Raw genomic sequence first — 22,094 nt, forward strand, 5'->3', positions numbered from 1 at the left:
GCCTCATAATCAGGGTCCTTCTCAAAATTATCCTGCCTCAGACACATTCTCCATTATGTCACTTTCACTGTCAAAAACCTGTGACAAAATCTCATATCAAAATTCTCACAAGAATAGGATTTTCCACTCCACCATGGCATGAGAAATATCAAAGTTGTCATGAGAATAAGGATTCCCCCTAGCCCCATGTCATGTGAACAGTCAGTGGTTCTCACAATACTACAGGTGGGGTTGTGTTAGTTTTTTTTGTTGTTGTTGTTGTTGTTGTTGTTTTTTTTTATTATACTTAACATAAAATTTTAGTGCATATTATAAAATCATAGCATGTTATAGTGACCTCAATATCACCCAAAACATATATGTGTAATTTTTTTTATTTCGTATGTTTTATACAGCTAAAAGACCATGGGGTCAAATTGACCCCAAAGAACACTGATGTGACAAAATGTGTTCAGGGCATTAAAAAAATAATATCATGTTAATTTTATGTTCACCAAGGTTTCCCCAATAAATTAGGAAAAGTCATTCAATCTGAAGCACAAAAAGTCTATGTCAATTATACATGCACATACTGTACGTTTAATATGATATGGGGTCAAATTGACCCCAAGGATAATAGGAGAGTTAAATGAGTCATAAATGCATTTGGAAACAAATAAACCTAGATTAAAATTATTCAAGTCGATTTTTTGCTTGAAATCTGTTGAAATCTTCTCTTTTTTTCCAGGCTTGCACTTTAGCACGTCGAAATGCCGAGGTCTTTCTCAAGTACATCCATCGAAACAACGTAAGCATGCCTGGGGTTGTCACTCACAATCGAGCCACGGAGTCCCAAGTCAAAGGTCAGGACTTTTCAAAGCCATTATACCTGCAGATTGCCATTATATACTGTACCGATTGCACCTGGTTTGTTGAAGTGTATTGATATTGGTGTGTTTTAGCCATTCTAAGTGAGCTGCTCCAGAGGGAAAACCGTGTCCTTCATTTCTGGACTATGAAAAAGAGACGTTTAGATCAGTGCCAACAGTACGTTCTGTTTGAACGACACGCTAAACAGGTGAGCGGGACAGTTTTGTAAATCATTTGAAGGATTTGTTAGTAATGATGGTTTTGTTTTTTTCTGTCCTTGTGAAAAAAAAGAACTGCACTTTGGCTTTTTTAAAACAGATTTGACAAAAAGAATGTACACTCATCGTCCACTTTATTAGGTACACCTTACTAGTTCTGGGTTGGACCCCCTTTTGCCTTCAGAACTGCCCTTTATGGCATAGATTTAACAAGGTACTGGAAATATTCCTCAGAGATTTTGCTTCATATTGACATGATAGCATCACGCAGTTGCTGCAGATTTGTCGGCTGTACATCCATGACATCCTAAATGTGCTCTATTGGATTGAGGAACTGGTGACTGTGGAGGCCATTTGAGTTCAGTGAACACATTGTCATGTTTAAGAAACCAGTCTGAGATGGTTCACGCTATATGACATGACGCGTTATCCTGCTAGAAGTAGCCATCAGAAGATGGGTACACTGTGGTCATAAAGGGATGGACATGGTCAGCAACAATACTCAGGGAGGCTGTGGCATTGACACAATGCTCAATTGATACTAATGGACTGAAAGTGTGCCATGAAAATATCCCCCACACCATTACACCACCACAGCATACAAGGCAGGATACAAGGCAGGATGGATCCATGCTTTCATTTTGTTGATGCCTAATTCTGACCCTACCATCCAAATGTCACAGCAGAAATCAAGACTCATCAGACCAGGCAACGTCTTTCCAATCTTCTATTGTCCAATTTTGGTGAGCCTGTGTGAATTGTAGCCTCAGTTTCCTGTTCCTGTTCTTAGCTGACCGGAGTGGCACCCATTGTGGTCTTCTGCTGCTGTAGCGCATTCAGAGATGCTCTTCTGCATACCTTGGTTGCAATGAGTGGTTATTTGAGTTACTGTTGCCTTTCTATTAGCTCGAGCCAGTCTTTCAATTCTCCTCTGACCTCTGGTATCAACAAGGCATTTGCGCCCACAGAACTGCCGCTCAGTGGATATTTTCTCTTTTGTGTGAAAATCCCAGTAGATCAGCAGTTTCTGAAATACTCAGACCAGCCGTCTGGCACCAACAACCATGCCACGTTCAAAGTCACTTAAATCACCTTTTATCCTCATTCTGATGCTCAGTTTGAACTGCAGCAAATCATCTTGACCATGGCAGCGTCCAAAAATGCATACTTCTATACTACATAGTACGCTAAAATCAGTATGCGAGCCGAGTAGTATGTCCGAATTCATAGAATTCGAAAATCAGTATGCGAAAAGTACCCGGATGACTTACTACTTCCGGCGAGATTCTGAAGTGCTCTTCCCATGCATGCTGCGCCCATGATGCCCCGCCAGAGAATTCAGGAGTAAAGCGACGCAACTGACGCTGGTAGGTCTCGTGGCCATGACAAAATGGCAGATGTAGTATGTCTGAATTCCATTCATACTTCTCCCATTCATACTGTATAGAGTGTACTTTACTAACAGCCGAGTAGTACGTTTAAATTCAAATGCAGTACCTACTGAGTAGTAGGCAGTTTCGGACGCAGCCCATGTCTACATGTGTAAATGCATTGAGTTGCTGCCATGTGATTGGCTGATTAGAAATTTGTGTTAACGAGCAGTTGGGCAGGTGTATCTAATAAAGTGGCCGGTGAGTGTATATTGCCGTTGAATTTTAAAGTACTTAATTAGGAACGATTTATGTTTTTAAAAGTAATTTCTTAATTACATTTGTGGGTTTTTTTTTAATAAAAGTGTGCTGCTAAAATATTCTGACAGCCATTTATAATACAATAAAATATTTAATGTAATTACTGGAACGCCACTAAAACGTCAAGTTTAGCGGCAACCAAGAAATGGTTATGATTTGTTATTTAATCAAATATAAATTATATAAAGCTTTAATATGACTTAAAACATACTTTGAAAGAAAAACTTTGAATGTGACATCACAAAGTGCACACACATTGTGTGTTAAGAAGCTGTCATGAAAGTGTACTGTCATATGGCCTTTTATTTCATGAGATTGATATTATCTGCTGCTTTTAGTCATTTGTATGGTAGAAAATGGAAATAGGCTTTTCCGGTGAGAGAAGAGATTAAATATGAATTAAATGAGATTAAATATGTGAATAGACACACACAAAACCTTTTACCTTTCTAAATCTCTGCTGTCTTTGCAGGCCATAGACTGGTTACAGGAAACAGGAGAGTATTTTCTATCCACACACACATCGCCTGGTGAAACCAGCGAAAAAGCTCAGGAACTACTAAAAGAGTATGAAGATTTTCGTGTGTCTGCTAAGGTAAAGAATCCTGTCATTGATGATAATCATTTAGAAATTCTGTAATTATGAACTCATTGTCATGTTGTTGCAAAATTTGGTGCCTCCATATAACAAAACACACTTGCAAAAACGAGGTACAAACCACCAAATACACGTTTAAGTTCCATCTTGGTTAAACTATTATTAGGCGCTGCACAATATATCAAAAAATTATCACGATACATTCATTCAACCATTTTCTTTTTCGGCATAATCCCTTTCTTAATCTGGGATCGCCACAGCGGAATGAACCGCCACATTATCCAACATATGTTTTACACAGCCGATGCCCTTCCAGCCGCAACCCAACACTAGAAAACACCCATACACTCTTGTATTCACACACATACACTACGGCCAATTTAGCTTATTCAATACACCTATACCGCATGTCTTGTGAAGGAAACAGGAGCTGCCAGAGGTAACCCACGCGAAACAGAAATGCCAACTGACCCAGCCCGAGCTCGAACCAGGGACCTTCTTGCTTTGAGACGATCGTGCTACTCACTGCGCCACCGTGACGCCCCTTATCGCGATATTAATATGCAATCTTCATATTGCGAGAAATGCAATAAATGAAGTACATTTTATGTGCCAAATCTGACCAATCAGACAGGGCATTTACTATTTTCATCCCCAACTCACAAGTAGGTGCTATTAGCTGAACCTAGAGCTGAAAATAAACACTAATATCAGGAGACAGGAGAGGAAAATGGCAACACCCAATAAGAATCAAAATTTCAACCGAAGTTTTCAGTCATTTGTGGTAGGGCTGCACGATATTGGAAAAAACTGACATATCAATATTTTTTTTGGTAATGTATATTGAGATATGAATATATTCATTTCACAAAATGCCCCTATTTGGAAAGAATTGCTAATTTTATATTGATCGGAATGAATTGTAGGGCAGTGCGACTGCATAATTGATACAAAATTACCACTTAAGTCGTGACGTATTGAATACTGTTTCTACCAGAGAGACCAGGGAGATAATTAGGATATTGAATTACATTTATTGATGAGTATTATTTGACAAAAGTATCATTTAGCCAAAAATAAGATTTCTTTGGCGGAGGTCCCGTCCGTAGCTTGATTTGGAATCTTTTAGATCCAGATCCAGACTGCTGAGGATGAAGGCAGGGGCAGAGCCTTCCCCCCTGGGCCAACCTGGTGGTGGTGGGGAGGATGGTGGGTGAACGTCTGCGTCAGTACTTGCAAACAAATAAATGAAATGAATGGACAGCTTATATATTCCTTGTGTCTCTTGGCTATTGGTTGGAACTAATTGTGATGAGTGACGTGGCATTAGGTATTCCTTGTGTCTCGTGGCTATTGGTTACAACAGATTGTGATGAGTGACATGACATTAGGCCTTCCTGGTAGAACTAGCGCTAAAAGCTACATTTCCAGCTCCGCTACTCATTTGAATTGCGAAAATATTACTTTATGACCACTTTTTAGTCAAATCACACATTAAAGTGAATTTTATATGAAATCATGGCGTACACAGCTGTGGTCTCTGGACCAATATTTTAACAATTTATAAAAAATTCATTACTTTCTGGCCATTGGATATTAGGCATGGATGTATATATTGTGATCGGGATTTTTGAAAGTATAATATCGCTTTGTAAGCATTTACTATTATCATTTGTTAAGTCTCCCATACAGTTTGATAAAATGCTTGGACCCGGAAGCCACTTCGCGTGACGTCACAATTAAGAAGCAGATACTAAATAAAATAAATTAATGCACAGAGTTAAAATAATCAAAATGGTTTTTGGATGAGTCTAACTGTATTGAAGTATAGAAATTCAATAATCAGATGTACAGTAACACTGCATAGTCTTTATTGTAATAAATAGTTAAACAATTAATCTTCTCTAAAGTGGCAAACTTTATATTTTCTTGTGCTCAAATGGTTAACTTAAAATCTTAGTTACAGGCCTTAAAAACAGACACAGACACAGACACACACACACGAAAACAATCTTTAATATTAGATTATAGTTAAACTATCTATAGACTCCACAAATGTTCCCCCCCCCCCTTTTTTTTTTTTTAAATAATTATATTTTCAGGGTTTTCACCTTTATTAGATAGGACAGTAGAGAGTATTGACAGGAAAGCGTGAGGAGCAGAGAGAGGGGAAGGATCGGCATAGGACTGTAAGGCGGAATCTAACTCGGGTCGCACCGGTGTGCATGTGTCGACGCACTAGCCACTACACCACTGGTGCCGACACAAATAATGTTTTCTGAACAGTGGTTCCGGGTCAATTCTAATACCAAATTGAAAATGAGATTCCTGCTATACGACTATTACAGATTCGCAAATTGCACTATCGATGCTGAAACAATATATTGTGCAGCCCTAATTTGTGGTGTTTTGACAGAGGTTTTTTTGTTTTATTTATTAGCTCAGAAAAATATCTATTTCATTTTTATTTTAGAAAGATCATAACAAAGATATATATTTTTAAATGGCTGATAAAATAGCATTTTGCAATTTAGTTATATTGTAAGAAATATTGTTAAGGCAATGCTCAACAATATCCCGGTGTCCCTAGATATGATAGCAATCTGTTGTCTCTGAGCGGATGCTGGTTCTTCTGTGTCCAGCAAACACAGGAGAAGGTGAAGCTGTTGATCCAGCTGGCCGGCAGTCTGGTGGAGAAAGGCCATGTTCATGTGACAGAGCTCAAGAGATGGGTCTCCACGGTGGACAGACGCTACAGAGATTTCTCCATGCGGATGGGTCATTACCGCTGCAGCCTGGACCGGGCGCTGGGAGTGTGTTCTGAGGTGAGAGGCTGAGTAAAGGCTTTTTTGTTCTTCATTCCATGTATTCTTTAATATATTTACAATGGCAGTTTATGTTGCGTTTATCATTTTTTTGAACTAAAAGTGTCTTTTGCTAATCAAAGAATTTTTTTGAACAAACATTTGATTAAAATAAGTAATATTGTGATATATTACAGTAAATAGTTTGTAATATACTTGAAAATGTACTATATTCCTGTGAATGCAATGCTGCATTTTCAGCATCATTACTTTTTCAGTGTTATACGAGCCATGATTCATTCTAATATGCTAATATATTTCTCATTTATTAACACTGTGCGCTGTTATTAATAATGTTTTTAATGTACTTTTTTGTGGAATCATTTGCGAAATAATGTTCAGAATTCTTTGTAGAATAGGCTGTTCAAGGTTGTTTGAAATTGAAATATTTTGTAACATTATGTATGATTTAATTGTTATTTTTGATTAGTTTAAGGAGTGCTTTCTTAAAAATAAAAAAATATTTAAATGTATTATTAAAATAAGTATGTATATCAGCAATATTACACAAGTAGCAGTGTGATATGGCTGTGTATCGGCACTGGTGGGAGGCGTGTGTTCACTCGAAGCCGCAGTGCCTTAGTACCCCCACCAGTGCCGATATACATCCATATCGCACTGCTACTCTTGTGATATTGTGTTTATACAACAGTTCGACGGCATAATCGTGTATATTAAAAAAATGAAAATCAAATAAAAAAAGTCTCAAAAACCCTTTTGTATGAGGAACTACTTTCTTCCGCCGTTCAGACACATCTGCAGCTGATATCAGAACAGCAGAAACCATTGCTCATTCACCAATGTCACTTTAGAGCTAGTATTTGAATGATTCTCTAGCCTAATGTCTAAAGTGATGACAAAACAGGTGATTTTGCTCACATTTTACGATTATGAGGCTGAACGGCATGAAATGCCATCAGTCTACAGAGATTTCCCAATACTTCTCTGTTGCAATCGGGAGATCACAATAATTAACCCTGAAAAAGCCACAGCAAAGCAAACACTACCAGATTACTATGGTATAAATACAGCACTACAACATACAAAAAAAAAGAGATCGACTTAAAATGTCACTTACCTGTTCTGTAATGATTTGTTCTGCTGTAGTTTGACTTATTCTGTGGTCTCTGTCATCATCTTGTGGCGTAACGTCAACCATCTTTGCTCTGCTCAGTATGGCAGACTGATGGCAGCATATGCGCTGAATCTCTGAAATTATGAATAATTGCGCAGTGGGTAGCACGTTCGTTTCCTCGGCTGGGTCAGTTGGCATTTCTGTGTGGAGTTACATTTTTGCGGTTGTAGCTCCCTGTCATCTGAAGGCAGAAGGCATTGACTGAGTGAGTGATGGCTAATATTGAGCAATCCATTCGCGTTCAGTTAAAAAGCAGTGGACCAATCAGAAGAGCGTTTTAACCATTCCTGCAAAGATGCATTCTGCGTGAATGTCTTATAAATCTGCGCATGCAACATTTTGCAGTAAAAACAGGTCGCACGGCAACAATTCATGCACAAACACTCCCAAATATAATTTGAGCTCCCATAGATGAAATTTTGAGCACATATGTGATTTGGAGCCCTGCTATTATAACATATAACCAATGTTTTTACATTTTAATATTTCATTTCTATTACGATTATAACACAATATTCACAATATATTCGCAACATTCATGTAGTTACTGTATGTTCAACAAATGCAGCCTTGAAAAGAAAAAAAATTCTGAATCTTATTTATTCCAAACGACTGACGGCCAATATACATGATTAATTGTTTAAATCCTGTTCAACTTTTTATATTCTTTTAATTTATCATAACCCGCTCAAAAATTAAAAGACTTTTAAAAAAATCATGTAATTTAAAATGTCCCTTTAATGTCATTAACAGGACAATAAAGATCTGGAGCTGGACATTATCCCCGCCAACCTGACCCACACTGACCCAGAGGTCAACCTCAACGACCCCGACCACGAAGTCAATGAAGAAAAGAAGAAATCAGCCAGAAAAAAAGAGTGAGTCATGAAATCACTGAGAGGGAGAGAGAGGGAGAGAGAGAGATGTGAAATATGAATCAGTAGGCACGGGTTAAGTCCCAAAGTAAACCACAAATCACAGCTTCCTCTTCATACAAAATCCTTTATAATCTAAATCATTTCCTGAGGAATTAGCTTTGTGTTCGGAAGTGCTGTCTCAGGCGTTCTTCTCGCGTCTGAATGTCTGTAATTTGCTGGCTGTTTTGCTCTCTCTGTAGGTACATTATGGCTGAGCTACTGCAGACAGAAAGAGCTTATGTGCGAGACCTACAGGAGTGTTTGGAGGTGAGAGTGTTTCTTCACAAGCTTTAGAGGTTTTCTTTGTAATCCCAGACAGCCGTACCTTTGAATGGGAGGAATCATCTTTGCATAGTTACAATTGAAGTCAAAATTATTTGCCCTCCTGTGAATTTTTACTTTCTTTATCAAATATTTCCCAAATGATGTTTAACAGAGGAAGGATTTTTCCACAGTATTTTCTATACTATTTTTTCTTCTAGAGAAAGTCTTATTTATTTTATTTCGACTAGAATAAAAACCATTTTAGCCCTCTTAAGGCAATATCTTTTTTCGATTGTCTACAAAACAAACCACTGATATACAACGACTTGCCTAATTAGCCTTATGCCGAGTTCAGACTGTATGATTTTCAAAGTAGTCACGTCACAGATGTTTTCACACTGCATGACTATCTGGGCTAGCGTTCCGTCGCTGCTGTTTACACTGCAGGATGGATCAGCGACAGGGGGTTTCACATGACATGATTTTACAATAGGAAGAATCATAGATATATACACTAGATATTGCTTACGGACCCCGAGCAATACCCCCGCCACATTTGTACAGTGCTCCCAGGACAAAAGTCATTCAGCTGCACTAGTCAAGACTAAAGCCAGTCTGAAGATGCTGGACTTTTGTGCATTTAACTTTATTCATGATAATAGTCACTTACTGCACTGACCGTAAGGCAAAGTAGCACCAACTCTGACTAAATACTAGGCTTATGCTAGTTTTGTTGAATAAAATCCGCAAACAATGTAAATTAAATATGACAACAAGACGCTGCGGTGCCAGAAACTTGTATTATTGTTGGTTACGTGAAGTAACGGCTAGTTTAAAGTAACTTATTAAGGCGCCTGATAACATAAGTGCCTGCGCCTCAATATGCATACTTTCCACCTTAAAGTATTGAATATTACAAATGTTATATACCATTTAGATCAGAAAGGTGGATATTATGGACATTGAGACACAGGGATATCAATGGTTCACATGAGTCGTTCATAAAGGAGATTCATTCACAAACGAATCACTCCCTCTATTAGAATTAGAAGTGAAAGCACGAAAGAGGGGTGTTTCAGGACACGGATTAGGAGGATAATACATTTTCATGTACACAAACACATGCTCTTTTTCGTGCGGTCACTAAAAAAATATTTGCATACTGATTACAGGGAAAACCCCTGATCATAGATATACTGTATGTATATAAGTTAACATATCTATGGCTGCGGATGGCCAGTCCTCCGCTACACATTCATTTCAAAGTAGCAATACCCTGTACTAAAATGGGGGCTCTATTGACAAATTCCTTCCAATAGACAACAATAGCATAGGCAACATCTAATGTAAATATCTATGAGGAAGAATCACAGATAACTTTGTCTTGATCTGCAAACTTCTTCTCACAACCAAACACACACGAGAAGTGACATAGAAACAATGTGAGGTCACGTGTTATCTCTTTTGTTATTCACTACATAATGAGAAAGAAACCTTTAGTGGGGTGGGGTAGAATATGTACTTATTTTGTTGTCACCTGGCTTTTGAAGGGAATTAGCAATTTCTCTTAAACTTTTTTTCTTTTTTGACCCAGTTGTGGTATTGCTCAGATGGCATGTCAAACAGACGCGATGTTCTTGCCAAATTTACTCTAGTTTTTCCTTCTTTTCTTTGGTCCAAATAGACTGAAAAGATGCCCTTTTAACTTCTCCCCCAACCTCCCGCTGAGTGGAAGCTGCTCTCTCATTGGCTGTAGATAATCAGTGATTTTATTGTCAATCAGAACACATTTCACACGGCATGATTTTGAATCGCCGACAGCTCCAGATATTTAGCATGCCCAGTGCCGGCCCAAGTCATAAGCGAACTAAGCGGCTGCTTAGGGCTCGTGGCCACCAGGGGGCCCCCAAGAAAGGATGAGATGACTGAGTGACTTTCATTTTTGTTTTAGTTTGCTGTGGATTAGGGGTGGGACAAATATATGGCCATTTATCGTGTTATTTCCGGCCGCGATACATACTCTGGCGCCAAGACATTTATCTAAATTTATAGAGATCTGAATTAAGTTTTTCACACTGACTGCAGCAGATAATCGTTTCAGCTACAGTACACCCTGCGGCCACCAGGTGGCGCTTGCCGCAATGGCGGATCATCAGACATAAACCAGCGTCATGTAAACTACTGTCAGTTGAACCATTGCAATGGGGAAAATCTCAGGCATACGGGCACCTTCTTTTGTCCTAGCTGGGTCAAGGTATTTGTGTGTTTCAGACACCTAGCTCCCCCGGATTTTCCACTAGTTTCTTCCTCACAGATGCGCTTTCACTTCGCTATATCGCTCGCGCGTACCCGCGGTCAGTGCTCTTCAGGAATATGTGCTTAAACTTCTAACTCCGCCATAGCGTGCGAATAATCAAGGATTGACGATGATTTGTCATATTGTTTGCACCAAGGGGGCCCCAAATAAAATCCTGCTTAGGGCCCCCTGAAGACTTGGGCCGGCCCTGAGCAAATATCTCAGGGGTGTCAGCGACTCATCTGCGATTCTCTAAGATCGCGTCTTTGATAGTTCATACTGTGTGATTGTTGCTCACATAAGCGAGCACTGATTTGTCTGCGATTTCTTAAAACCTGTCAACGAGTCAAGATCGGGACTAAAATCATGCAGTCTGAACTCACCTATTTAGCCTAATTAACTTTAAACATTTAAATGTCACTTTAAGCTGAATACTAGTATCTTGAAAATATCTAGTAAAATATTATTTACTGTCATCATGGCAAAGGTAAAAGAAATCAGTTATAAGAAATGAGTTATTTAAACTATTATGTTCAGAAATGTGTTGAAAAAATCTTCTCTCCCTCAAACAGAAATTGGGGGGCTCATAATAATTATACAAAAAAATATTCAGGGGGATAATAATTCTGACTTCAACTGAATGTACTGTACGTTGTCTAAAATGCTGCCTATTAACCATTCCATGTGCATTTATCTGTAGACTTTTTTCTGGGAAATGACAAGCGGCGTAGAGGTCCCATCTGGAATTGCAAACAAGGAACATGTCATTTTTGGGAATATTCAGGAGATTTATGACTTCCACAACAAGTACGTGCATATTTTCTGGTTGATGTCCATTAATTTGCATATGCGCTGTAGCTTTACAGTAAAAGTGTCACTTTTATGGCTCGTAAACCTGTAGCGTTGATGGTTTGTGTAAGTATGTGAGGAATTAGCGGTATTTGTCAGTATCATGGAGAAATCCAAGTGTTTAAATTTATGTTTATCTTAATTGTAACTGCAAGCATTTTCTCCCTAAACTATACCACATTCTTACACACTGGCTTGTTTGCATATGAGATTAAATTTGTATCTTTTGTTTTAAGCAGTGATTTTGTTAGCTAAAACTATTAAACAATATTTTTTGTAAAATAAAATGCTAGAACTTACTGAAATAAATTAAAGCATTATTGAAATATTTTTAAATCAATTTAAGTAACTAACAAACACTATAACTCTATTTGAAATAATGCTAAATTAATAATAATCTTAAAGGGATAGTTCACCCCAAAACAAAAAAAAAACATACATTCATGACTGAAATTATTCACACCCCGGGCAAATTCTGACTTTAAATGTTTTGTTCAAATGTAATTGTCTTATTTTCTTTTGGGTGAAGTCAGCGTCATTTCTGGTCCAAAAAAAACAAAAAACTTGCTGGTTATATATATATATATATATATATATATATATATATATATATATATATATATATATATATATATATATATATATATATATATTCAATTCAATTCAATTCAATTCAATTCAATTCAATTATATATATATTTCATACAAACATTTAAAGAATATGTCAGACAGGTGGGCTTTCAAAAATTGAAATGGGCCCCAAAATGAAAAACTCTTGGCAAATGTTTACAACAGTCTGGAGTTTATATTTCCTGATGCATAGCAACATATTATAGAATGAGTCAAATGTAATAATTCTGTTAGGCCTGTATATGTTAGATATGAAGCTAAAAAGCATCTTTAAAGTTTTCCTGAGGAAGCAAAAATGTAAATTATCAAAATTTTGGACATAAAATTGTAATACCTTATTTACTTTTTATTCACCTTATTTTTGCTATGCCTTTAACAGTAAGCTTAGCTAATTGGCTAATGCAAACTATCAATATATGTTTAAAACCATTTAATAGTTAAATATTTCTTACTAACATAACAGAATAATCACGTCTGTTGAACAGACAGGTTGATAGGTTAACTGGGAAAAACCACCTTAGCTGGACAACAACCTGGCAATTATTCGTTTTGATGCCACAACTTGCATTACGAATATTTTCTTGTTGTTTTCACAGTATTTTTCTGAAGGAGTTGGAAAATTATGAGCAGCTTCCAGAAGATGTGGGCCATTGTTTTGTCACATGGGTGAGATACAGATTCATCATCGTCTTTTTTTTCTGCTTCAAATTTTCTTTTGTTTTGAGGACATATTTTGATTTGAGTATAGACCTACTCATCATCATTTTCACTCTGCATGAATATTTAAAAGCCGTGTCTGAGAGGCTGTAAAATGGGAAATTTGCCCACGGTGCATTTTGGTGCTCATTATTTAAATTTTGAAAGGTCCAACATGTCATAATTTAACTGTGAAGTATTAATGTTTGAGCAGTAGCTTCTGGTACTTTCAAAAGTTTTTAACGTAAACATTGAAATGTTTTTATCCATATTCCGTAGGCTGATAAGTTCCACATGTACGTCACCTACTGCAAAAACAAGCCTGACTCCAGTCAGCTGATCCAGGGCCAGGCCGGCAGGTTCTTCGATGTGAGTTGGCTCTCCTTTAGAGATCTGTGTGACACAGAGATAGCGATGAGATGATGGAGATGAAAAAGATCAGACAGGGGGCGTTAGAGAGCTGATATCATTCACTCTGACTATTCAGTTACATTTTTCAAAGTGTGTATTGTAGCTGTAAAGTAAAGATAAGAGAATGTCTCACATAGCCAGACCTCACACTGATAGCTGAAGGTCTGGGAACTTGGTGTCGCTTTAAATGGTCAAGGACCGCCCAGGATACTATTTGACTGACATGTTAACTAACTTATAAGGTTTTGCTTTATGCCGTATCATGTTTAGGGGTATGTAAGTGTCCACAGAATAACAGCCTGGCCGGCATGCAACTGTGCGTCAATCATTCACGAACACCTTCAAAGGTTTACAACAACGACAATAGGTCGTTTAAAAGTCTTACATTTCAAAAACTGAATTTTAGGCCTTAAAACGTCACTGAAATTATGTGTTGTAGGTATTAAATCATTTTAAACAGGTCTTAATTTTGCTTTGTGCAAGTAAAATTATTCAGTCGGCCCAACATCTATCCGGTGACCTACAATACATCTCAATAAAACCTTATTTTTTATATTTAAGTTTGTTATTGCAAAGAGAAGCAATTCACAGCAGCTGTTTTTTACAGCAAATTCCCCATTAAAGTCCCTAATCAGGGAAGGAAAACTAAAACCAATTACGTGATTCCTCAGGATTATCAGGATTCCTTTTGATAATATTGGGCCATTAGAAAAAATCCTTAGTGTTTAACCCTGTCTAAAATTGAATTCTTAATGGTCTTAAAAGGGTCTTAAAAAGTCTTAAATTTGACTTGATGAAATCTGCAGAAACCCTGCATCTATCAGCAGAACATAAAAGAAATCAGTAGGACATGTACAGTATGTAGATGTGTACTAAGCATGGGCCGGGAAATGATTCTGACTGTATGATAACCTTGGATAAAAATATTATGGTTTCTCTGTGTTGTTATTACTGCGCTAAAATATGGTCTTATAAAGATGTATAAAATAAAAAAACGTTTTTTTTTTCTCCATTGATCACAATATACTTTATTTTAAGAAATATTCAAAAACTTTGATGTGGTGAACTTTTCATATGGATGGTTCTTTGCCGTTTAGTTGCCCTAAAAAAGTCGGACAACTTGTTAAAAAAATTATATACACCACAGAAACAGTTTACCAGAAAACATTTTGTTTTTTTAAAATTATTAATTTTCCAAACCGTGATAAACCTTGAAACGGGTATTTGTCTCATGCCTAACGTGTACTCTATCCGAAGGTTTATTTTGTTATCTATAAGGTTTACAAGTCAATATTCTTAATGATCTCAGGGTGTCTGCTGGGTCTTAAAAAGTTCTAAAATGTCTTACATTTCAAAAACTAAATTTTAGCCCTTAAAAAGTCTTTAATTCACTGAAATAGTGTGTTGTAGGTCTTATATCATTTTAAACGGGTCTAAATTTTGCATTGTCCGAGTAAAGCTATTCAATAAGGCTGACATCCATCCAACAGCCAACAATACATCTCAATAAATCCTTATGTTTTATATTTAAGATTTTAAATATTACAGGTATTTTTTTTTTAGATTTAGCCCACTCCACAATTCACACATTACTGTCTGGCTAGTTTCTGTCCTTTTCTTATGCTACAAAAGCAATAATGGTCTTTCCTGACCATTATCACCAATAAAGCCCAGAGAAACAGGGCATCAGTATATTATAAACCGATAGGTTCAAATATTGCTTTCTAGTTATGAAAGAAATAATTTGTTCCTTAATTATAGTTTTGTAACTATTTAATTGTTTTAAATTCAAAATTGTAACATATACATCAGTGTAAAACCTGTGAATAGTGGAAAAAAACATATTTCTGTAATTGTGTGCCTGGGTCTCCACTTTTGCTTTGGCCTCTTTTGGCTTTAACAAACTTATTATAAGGTTTTTCCAAACTTTTTAACAAAAACTTTTCTCCTTTCCCACTGCTGTTGCAATATTATGCAAGAATTATTGATCATCTGGTTCTCTAGGATCACATATCATAAAGGTGTCTGTAAAGTCGTACCTGTTTCAGACAAATTCTCTTAAAAGTGATTTATATTCAGCTCAAATCAAATGCGGCACCATGCGAACTGTTCACTCGAGTCTTAAAAAAAATTATGCGCTCCACCAGCTGAAATCATGTCGCCTGCACCCAAAGCGAACCTTCGCAAACACATCAATGATGGGACATTTGCCGCACGCACTCAAGCAAACTAGCAGACGCGTCGAGTGTAAACAGGGCCTAACACTGTTTCTAGGTGGACTGGTTATGATTGCTGCACAGTTGACTCCTGGTAAACCATGGGTATTTAAACCAATCAGAGAATGACTGAGGATGTCCTCGAGTGTTTCCAGAAAAAGTGTGCCAAATGTATTAGATGACTATTGTCATCTCATAAAATTAAACAAAAACAACAACAATTATGCTTAAAACAAGTCACTTCCAGCTTTACATCCCACTCTAGCCGATGTTAGTAACAAGTTTGCATAATGCCACTTAAAACAGTTCCATGTGACTTCAGTGGTTCAACTGTAATCATGTGAAGCTCCAAGAAACGTTTCGTTAACCAAGAACGCTGTAAAAATGACATTTTCCTGTAAGACTAGCTAAACGCCACATGGGTGATCTACTGAATACCATCATAGACTAGATTAATTCATTTATTCATTTTCCTTTAGCTTAGTCATTTATTTCGCCACAGCGGAATGAACCGCCAACTATTCCATCATATGTTTTACACAGTGGATACCCTTCCAGCCGCAACCCAGTTCTGGGAAACACTCTCGCATTCACACACACACACACACACACACACACACACACACACACACGCACACACGCATTCTTGTATGACAGTGGTAGTGAGGACCGGGTAAATTAACCTATGAACTGAGGACCACCCTTTCTGACACAGCTACAAGTAGATGTTCACTGTATTTCAACACTAGGTGTCTCCAGGATTAGGGTTATCACCTCAGATTCTTTAAAAACACTAATAAAAGGAAAAAGTTTTTAACCTGCGGAGCGAGGACATTTTCTGTTGAGTTCATTCCTGATGGGGGCGCCATTGAGTTCATTCCAGGCGGAATTATATGAAGTATAATATTGATACATTATATGGATTATATGGTGTTTGTTAATGTTAATGTGGACAGCTCTCAGTCATTATTGAACTAAACACCAGCAGCAGAATAAATACTCAAATAATCTTTACAAACACATTCAATTTTATTGATTCACTAAGCATTTTTCTGCTAAATCACCAAGAAGCTGCCTGAGAAATGCCAAAGAGGGCCGCAATATAATGTGTTATGTCCGTCCACGTTCTCTCCCTGAGAGGGGTTTCTTCAGTAAGACACTTCATGCAGGCGGCTTTACCTGGAACTCTGCGTTGCGCAATGAAGCTACTCAGATGTTTACTGACCGCCCTTCTCTCCTCATCACTCCACGGGCGTTTGGTTATCATGGTGGTCTTCACAACTGATAAGACAAAATGGATGGTATAACCATAAAAACCAGACCAAAATGTAGCTTTCTTACATAGTTCTTGACTGTAAATGCAATTTGATCCTTAAAAACCTTTTCCCCAAAGATGTTACCTGTGTATCAGAGCTAATCAATCAGTAAATTAAAAGAGTAATGACATTAGGAATCAAATCTGCTTTGACCTATAGGAATAAATCATGATCCAAGAGTTCAGTATTGTACAGCACACTGAATCATGATACAAGGCCACCACTATCGGCCAAATATCAAATTCCTGGACTGTTCCCTGACCTAGACATGTACAGGTATTACATTAACTGCGTAAAGGAGGAGAGCACACTAATGCACACTATCCCCACGTGGAGAAGCATGGCGAAAGGACGACGACTGACAATTTATCCAAAGATTGGAATTATTATTTTGGAAAAAGACGAGGGACTTCTGGTGGAAGATTCACTCTGTGTGACACGAGGACAAAAACTGGCAGAGAAACACAGGAACACGTCTAACGCGCTCAGTTTCACGACCACCATTCAGTGCAGTTCAGGGAGATAAAGGTAAGTTTACTGCTCATCTCCATCTTTAACATTAATTAAATCCACCAGTTGAAGGACAGGATGTTAAACAGTTTAAAACTAGCTTGTGTCAGCGTAGTTTAATGTGTCACATATAATAACAAACCAAATATAATAATTTTGAAAAGATGCAGTGTGAAAGAATAATTTAGACTGTAAGCTGATGATGGACGCTGTCTGCCACACTGCTTATAAAAGTCCACCTGGTTAAATTAGCAGAGCGTCTGGCTTGTTCAGAAAACAGACAGTAAGTTAGTATGTGTCAGTAATGCTCATTTAAAGAAGATGTTATCTGTATATTTGCCTATTTTCAGAGTTCATTATTACTATTGCACTGCAAGAAAGCTGCAAATAAAGAGGGAATTTCAGCTCAGCATCATCATCGTTTCTCGCAGCAGGACTGTTGTAGAACAAAATAATTATATATTTCTGGAATGTATATACATTTGTAGAATATTTAATCAAAGGATTAATGTCTGGTCTGTTTGTGCCATGCAGCAGTGCTGGATCATCAGCCCACAGTCTCAGAGGATTCAGCCACAGTCTTCACCTGCATCCATTTATTTGTGCTCAGATGTTTGAGGTACTGTTTGTTATTTAAATAATTAAAGTTGTTTCTGTGAGGTAAACACTGATGTTGGTTAAGCTCTTTTTAAAACAGTTTTATTATGGATTTTGCTTTTCAATTTTCTATTAAACTGAATATCATGATAATAATGTATACTGTGATAAAACCTGTCAATTAATAGCATCCTGGAAATGAGATACCGGACATGCCTACACTGACTACAAACTGAATTTGCATGGCCTATAATGGATGGATTCACCTATGTGAAGAAATATTTTAGCAAAAAAAAAAAAGATATTTATTACAATAACTGCTATAATAATCATTAATTCATCAATTCTCACAATTGCTAGTTGCAAAGATTGAAGAAATGTACCGTTTGCTTTCCCCTTGGCCACTCTCTTCTTCTTGATCTGAGGTGAGGGTTTGGTCATGCTCACTTCGTGAGTTTGATCTGCAGCAGACAAACATCAGCGGTCAGAGAAAGCTCAAATACTCTACTGAAGCACTGATAATGACTGGGAGTCTTAAACAACAAGCTGACTTCTTGCAAACTTTCTGTAGAATCACTAAACATTTTGACTCCAACATCTGAGGCCTTGTGTACACCTGATAACAAGATGCATTTTGATTGGTCAAAGTACTAGTATATAACACCACGTACAGGTGTGAACACAGTATAAAATGTGTTATTTAAAAACGCATTTGGTCAGAACAAAAATCTAGAACACTGTGGTTTAAATGAAGACAAGTGCAAAGTAAGAATTACTTTCTTTACCAGCACTGTATTATGTATATTATACAAACGTACATAATTATGCAAACAGAATTTTAAACTCGGGCTGTGCGATTCGGGGAGAATATCTCATTGCGTTTTTGTTTTTTTTTGGGCATATTGCGATTTCAATTTGATTTGCGGTTTAATTTTGTAGTCCAGCTTCAGCTCAATAATCTGTATCGTAGCTTCCTGAGTGTTAGGAAAAAAAACGAAAATATATTAATGCTACTCAAATATATATTGACGCTACTCGAATATATTGATGCTACTCAGAATATACTGACGCTACTCGGAATATACTGACGCTACTCGGAATATATTGACGCTACTCGGTATATACTGACGCTACTCAACATATATTGACGCTACTCAACATATATTGACGCTACTCAAAATATAATTGACGCTACTCAACATATATTGACGCTGCTCAACATATATTGACGCTGCTCAACATATATTGACGCTGCTCAACATATATTGACGCTGCTCAACATATATTGACGCTGCTCAACATATATTGACGCTGCTCAACATATATTGACGCTGCTCAACATATATTGACGCTGCTCAACATATATTGACGCTGCTCAACATATATTGACGCTGCTCAACATATATTGACGCTGCTCAACATATATTGACGCTGCTCAACATATATTGACGCTGCTCAACATATATTGACGCTGCTCAACATATATTGACGCTGCTCAACATATATTGACGCTGCTCAACATATATTGACGCTGCTCAACATATATTGACGCTACTCGACATATATTGACGCTACTCGACATATATTGACGCTACTCGACATATATTGACGCTACTCGACATATATTGACGCTACTCGACATATATTGACGCTATTCGACATATATTGACGCTACTCGACATATATTGACGCAACTCAGAATATATTGACGCTACTCAACATATATTGACATATATTGACGCTACTCAACATATACTGACGCTACTCAACATATACTGACGCTACTCAGAATATTGACACTACTCGACATATATTGACGCTACTCGAAATATATTGATGCTACTCAAATATCACGATATTCAACGTACAGCTGTGGTACTACAAAATGGCTAAAATATGTGCGAGACGGAAGAGTATATCTCCTGTCCAGCATTTGGATGAGGTTTTTAAATCCCTCTTTGGTCACTGCATTAAAAGGCACCGTGTCTTTAGCGAGGTATGCGTTATGGCGTTAGTTATCTCCTGGGTAGGGTTGCAGCAGCTGTTCGTAAGTTAAAGTTTTCTTAAACTGAAAGGTAATGTCCACACTAATGTCCTTAGTAACTACTAGCAAGTTTGTAACTAAATTTGTTCTTACTTCGGTTGCAGCACATGATCTTAAAGCAAACCGTAGTTTTGTATCTATATATAACTGTCCTATGAAAATGAAATGATAAGTTAATGTCATCTCTTCTCTGACGTTATACATGAGCCGAGGCTGTTGTAAATATTTAGTTGGAACGTACTGTTAGTTCAGTTGTAGTATTTCCTCGTACTTAGCAACAATTCTGCGACAGCTCTTACACATTACCTGTTTTGTTCAGTGTCCTATTTTTCTTTGATATTAATTAGTCTATTAATGCTTCTGAAGTGGCAGATGCCATCATCCCACTCGTCCACGCTTTCTTGTTTGTTTGGTTGTGTGTGTGTGTTCCGCATAGTCTGGTTGGGCAGTACGAAAGTGTACTCACTCAATTGGCTAGTAAGACTGTCGTGCACAGACGGCAGTCACGCATTTGCTCTGGGTGGGGGAAATTAAATATGAATTCGATAATCGCAGCCTCTTGCGATTTAGCAAATCGCAACGTTTCAAATTGCGATTCAATTTCGATTAATCGCACAGCCCTATTTTAAACTGTATAAAGATTAACATTAGTATCAAAATCTTTAACCTATATTTTATTTTACCCATGCTTCTGTCCTAGAATTGCCTTAACACTCACTTGTACTCGATGTACGAAATCTGCTGGAATTCTTCTCCAGTTTCTAGAACAATACGGACCCCTGCTATTCAGGCAGCCATCTTTGAGTAGCGTTTGAGAAAGCCAATAGAAAGCAACGGTAAGCAAGAAGAGTTTGCTATTATTAGTAATTATTATTATTATAGAACTTTGCTATTATTAACATGACTGACTATAACATTGAAAACTTCCCTAAGCTTATTTGCCACATTTGTTTTGTAATATGTAATTCTCTTCTTTATCAAAACACTTGCTCTGCTCTCATGGAGTGAGATTTTTTTATGCAGGAAAGTAAAAAGAACAATAATAATATTGTTTGATATCTTTGTTGTTTGTAATAAATATCTGTCTTACAGATGATGACGACATCATAAGATTTCTTAAGCTTACTGCTTTGGACCCACACCTTCAGCACAAATTTGAAGCGGCAACAGGGTCTGGATCTCCTTATCATGCCTAAAAAAAGCTAATCGTGCCTAATTAAGAGAAACACTGGCTCACCTTCAACCTCTGAAGCCTGGTCGTCACTGCAGTGGTCTGATGATATCTGAGGGGAGAAGTCATACACCGCTCTCCTCTTCCTCTTGATCTGAGGTGAGGGCTGTTTGGTCGGACTCACTCCATCAGTGCAACAGACCACCATCAGCACCTGTAAGGGATCCTCAAGTAGAGAGAGACTTTACTGTCATGAACACTGCTTCAGGGAGATGTTGTGACAGTAAACATGTTTAGTAATGTTTCATCTATTATTTTTCATTAATGGAAACAGAAATAGTTAAATTAGTTTAGAGGCTTTTCATCTTTAAACGCACTGCCCATAATGAATGTGAGAATAATTAGGTGTGTGTGTGCACTGCTGAAGTGAAAGCATCTCTGTAAAATCTTGAGTTGTACTGTTGATTAAATTCATGTTGTCAGAGTCATTACTGCTTGCTGAGTGAAAAAGAAACTGTGTGCCCATCTCAGATCTACCACAATACAAACATCAGCACAAACCATTAACTAAGATGAGTGTGTCAAATTCACATCATACCTTCATCTGACTCTCCTTTTCTCTCTGCTCTTCCTCCTCCTCTTTGTCTCTGTGAGGCCGAGGTGGATGGAGGACTTTCACCTGTAAAAGATTTCTTTAAATTGGAGTTTCTTAAAAAGATGATTTTGAAACCAAAATTTGAGACCATGAGTCTGAAACCAAGCAAATCTTTGAGATGGCTGAACTCAGTCAATACTAAAGAGATCAAGGTTATACATTCACAG

General features: G+C 37.4%; 1 protein-coding gene and 1 long non-coding RNA gene across 2 annotated transcripts in view; both read left to right on the forward strand.

Annotated features, from left to right (window-relative positions):
- kalrnb (kalirin RhoGEF kinase b) overlaps positions 1-22,094 on the forward strand; it is a 219,685-nt gene that overhangs the window by 95,640 nt on the left and 101,951 nt on the right. The window contains 9 exon segments of the mRNA XM_056459523.1: positions 728-842; positions 942-1,057; positions 3,231-3,353; positions 5,999-6,181; positions 8,109-8,233; positions 8,473-8,539; positions 11,533-11,639; positions 12,908-12,977; positions 13,287-13,376. Of these exon segments, the coding sequence (XP_056315498.1) occupies positions 728-842; positions 942-1,057; positions 3,231-3,353; positions 5,999-6,181; positions 8,109-8,233; positions 8,473-8,539; positions 11,533-11,639; positions 12,908-12,977; positions 13,287-13,376 (996 nt within the window).
- LOC130230490 (uncharacterized) lies at positions 17,118-21,442 on the forward strand. Its single transcript, XR_008837958.1, has 4 exons — positions 17,118-17,478; positions 17,995-18,079; positions 20,802-20,937; positions 21,194-21,442. It is a non-coding gene; the product is annotated as an uncharacterized LOC130230490 (long non-coding RNA).

Source organism: Danio aesculapii, chromosome 6 (genome assembly GCF_903798145.1).
Source record: "Danio aesculapii chromosome 6, fDanAes4.1, whole genome shotgun sequence".
NCBI lineage: Eukaryota > Metazoa > Chordata > Actinopteri > Cypriniformes > Danionidae > Danio > Danio aesculapii.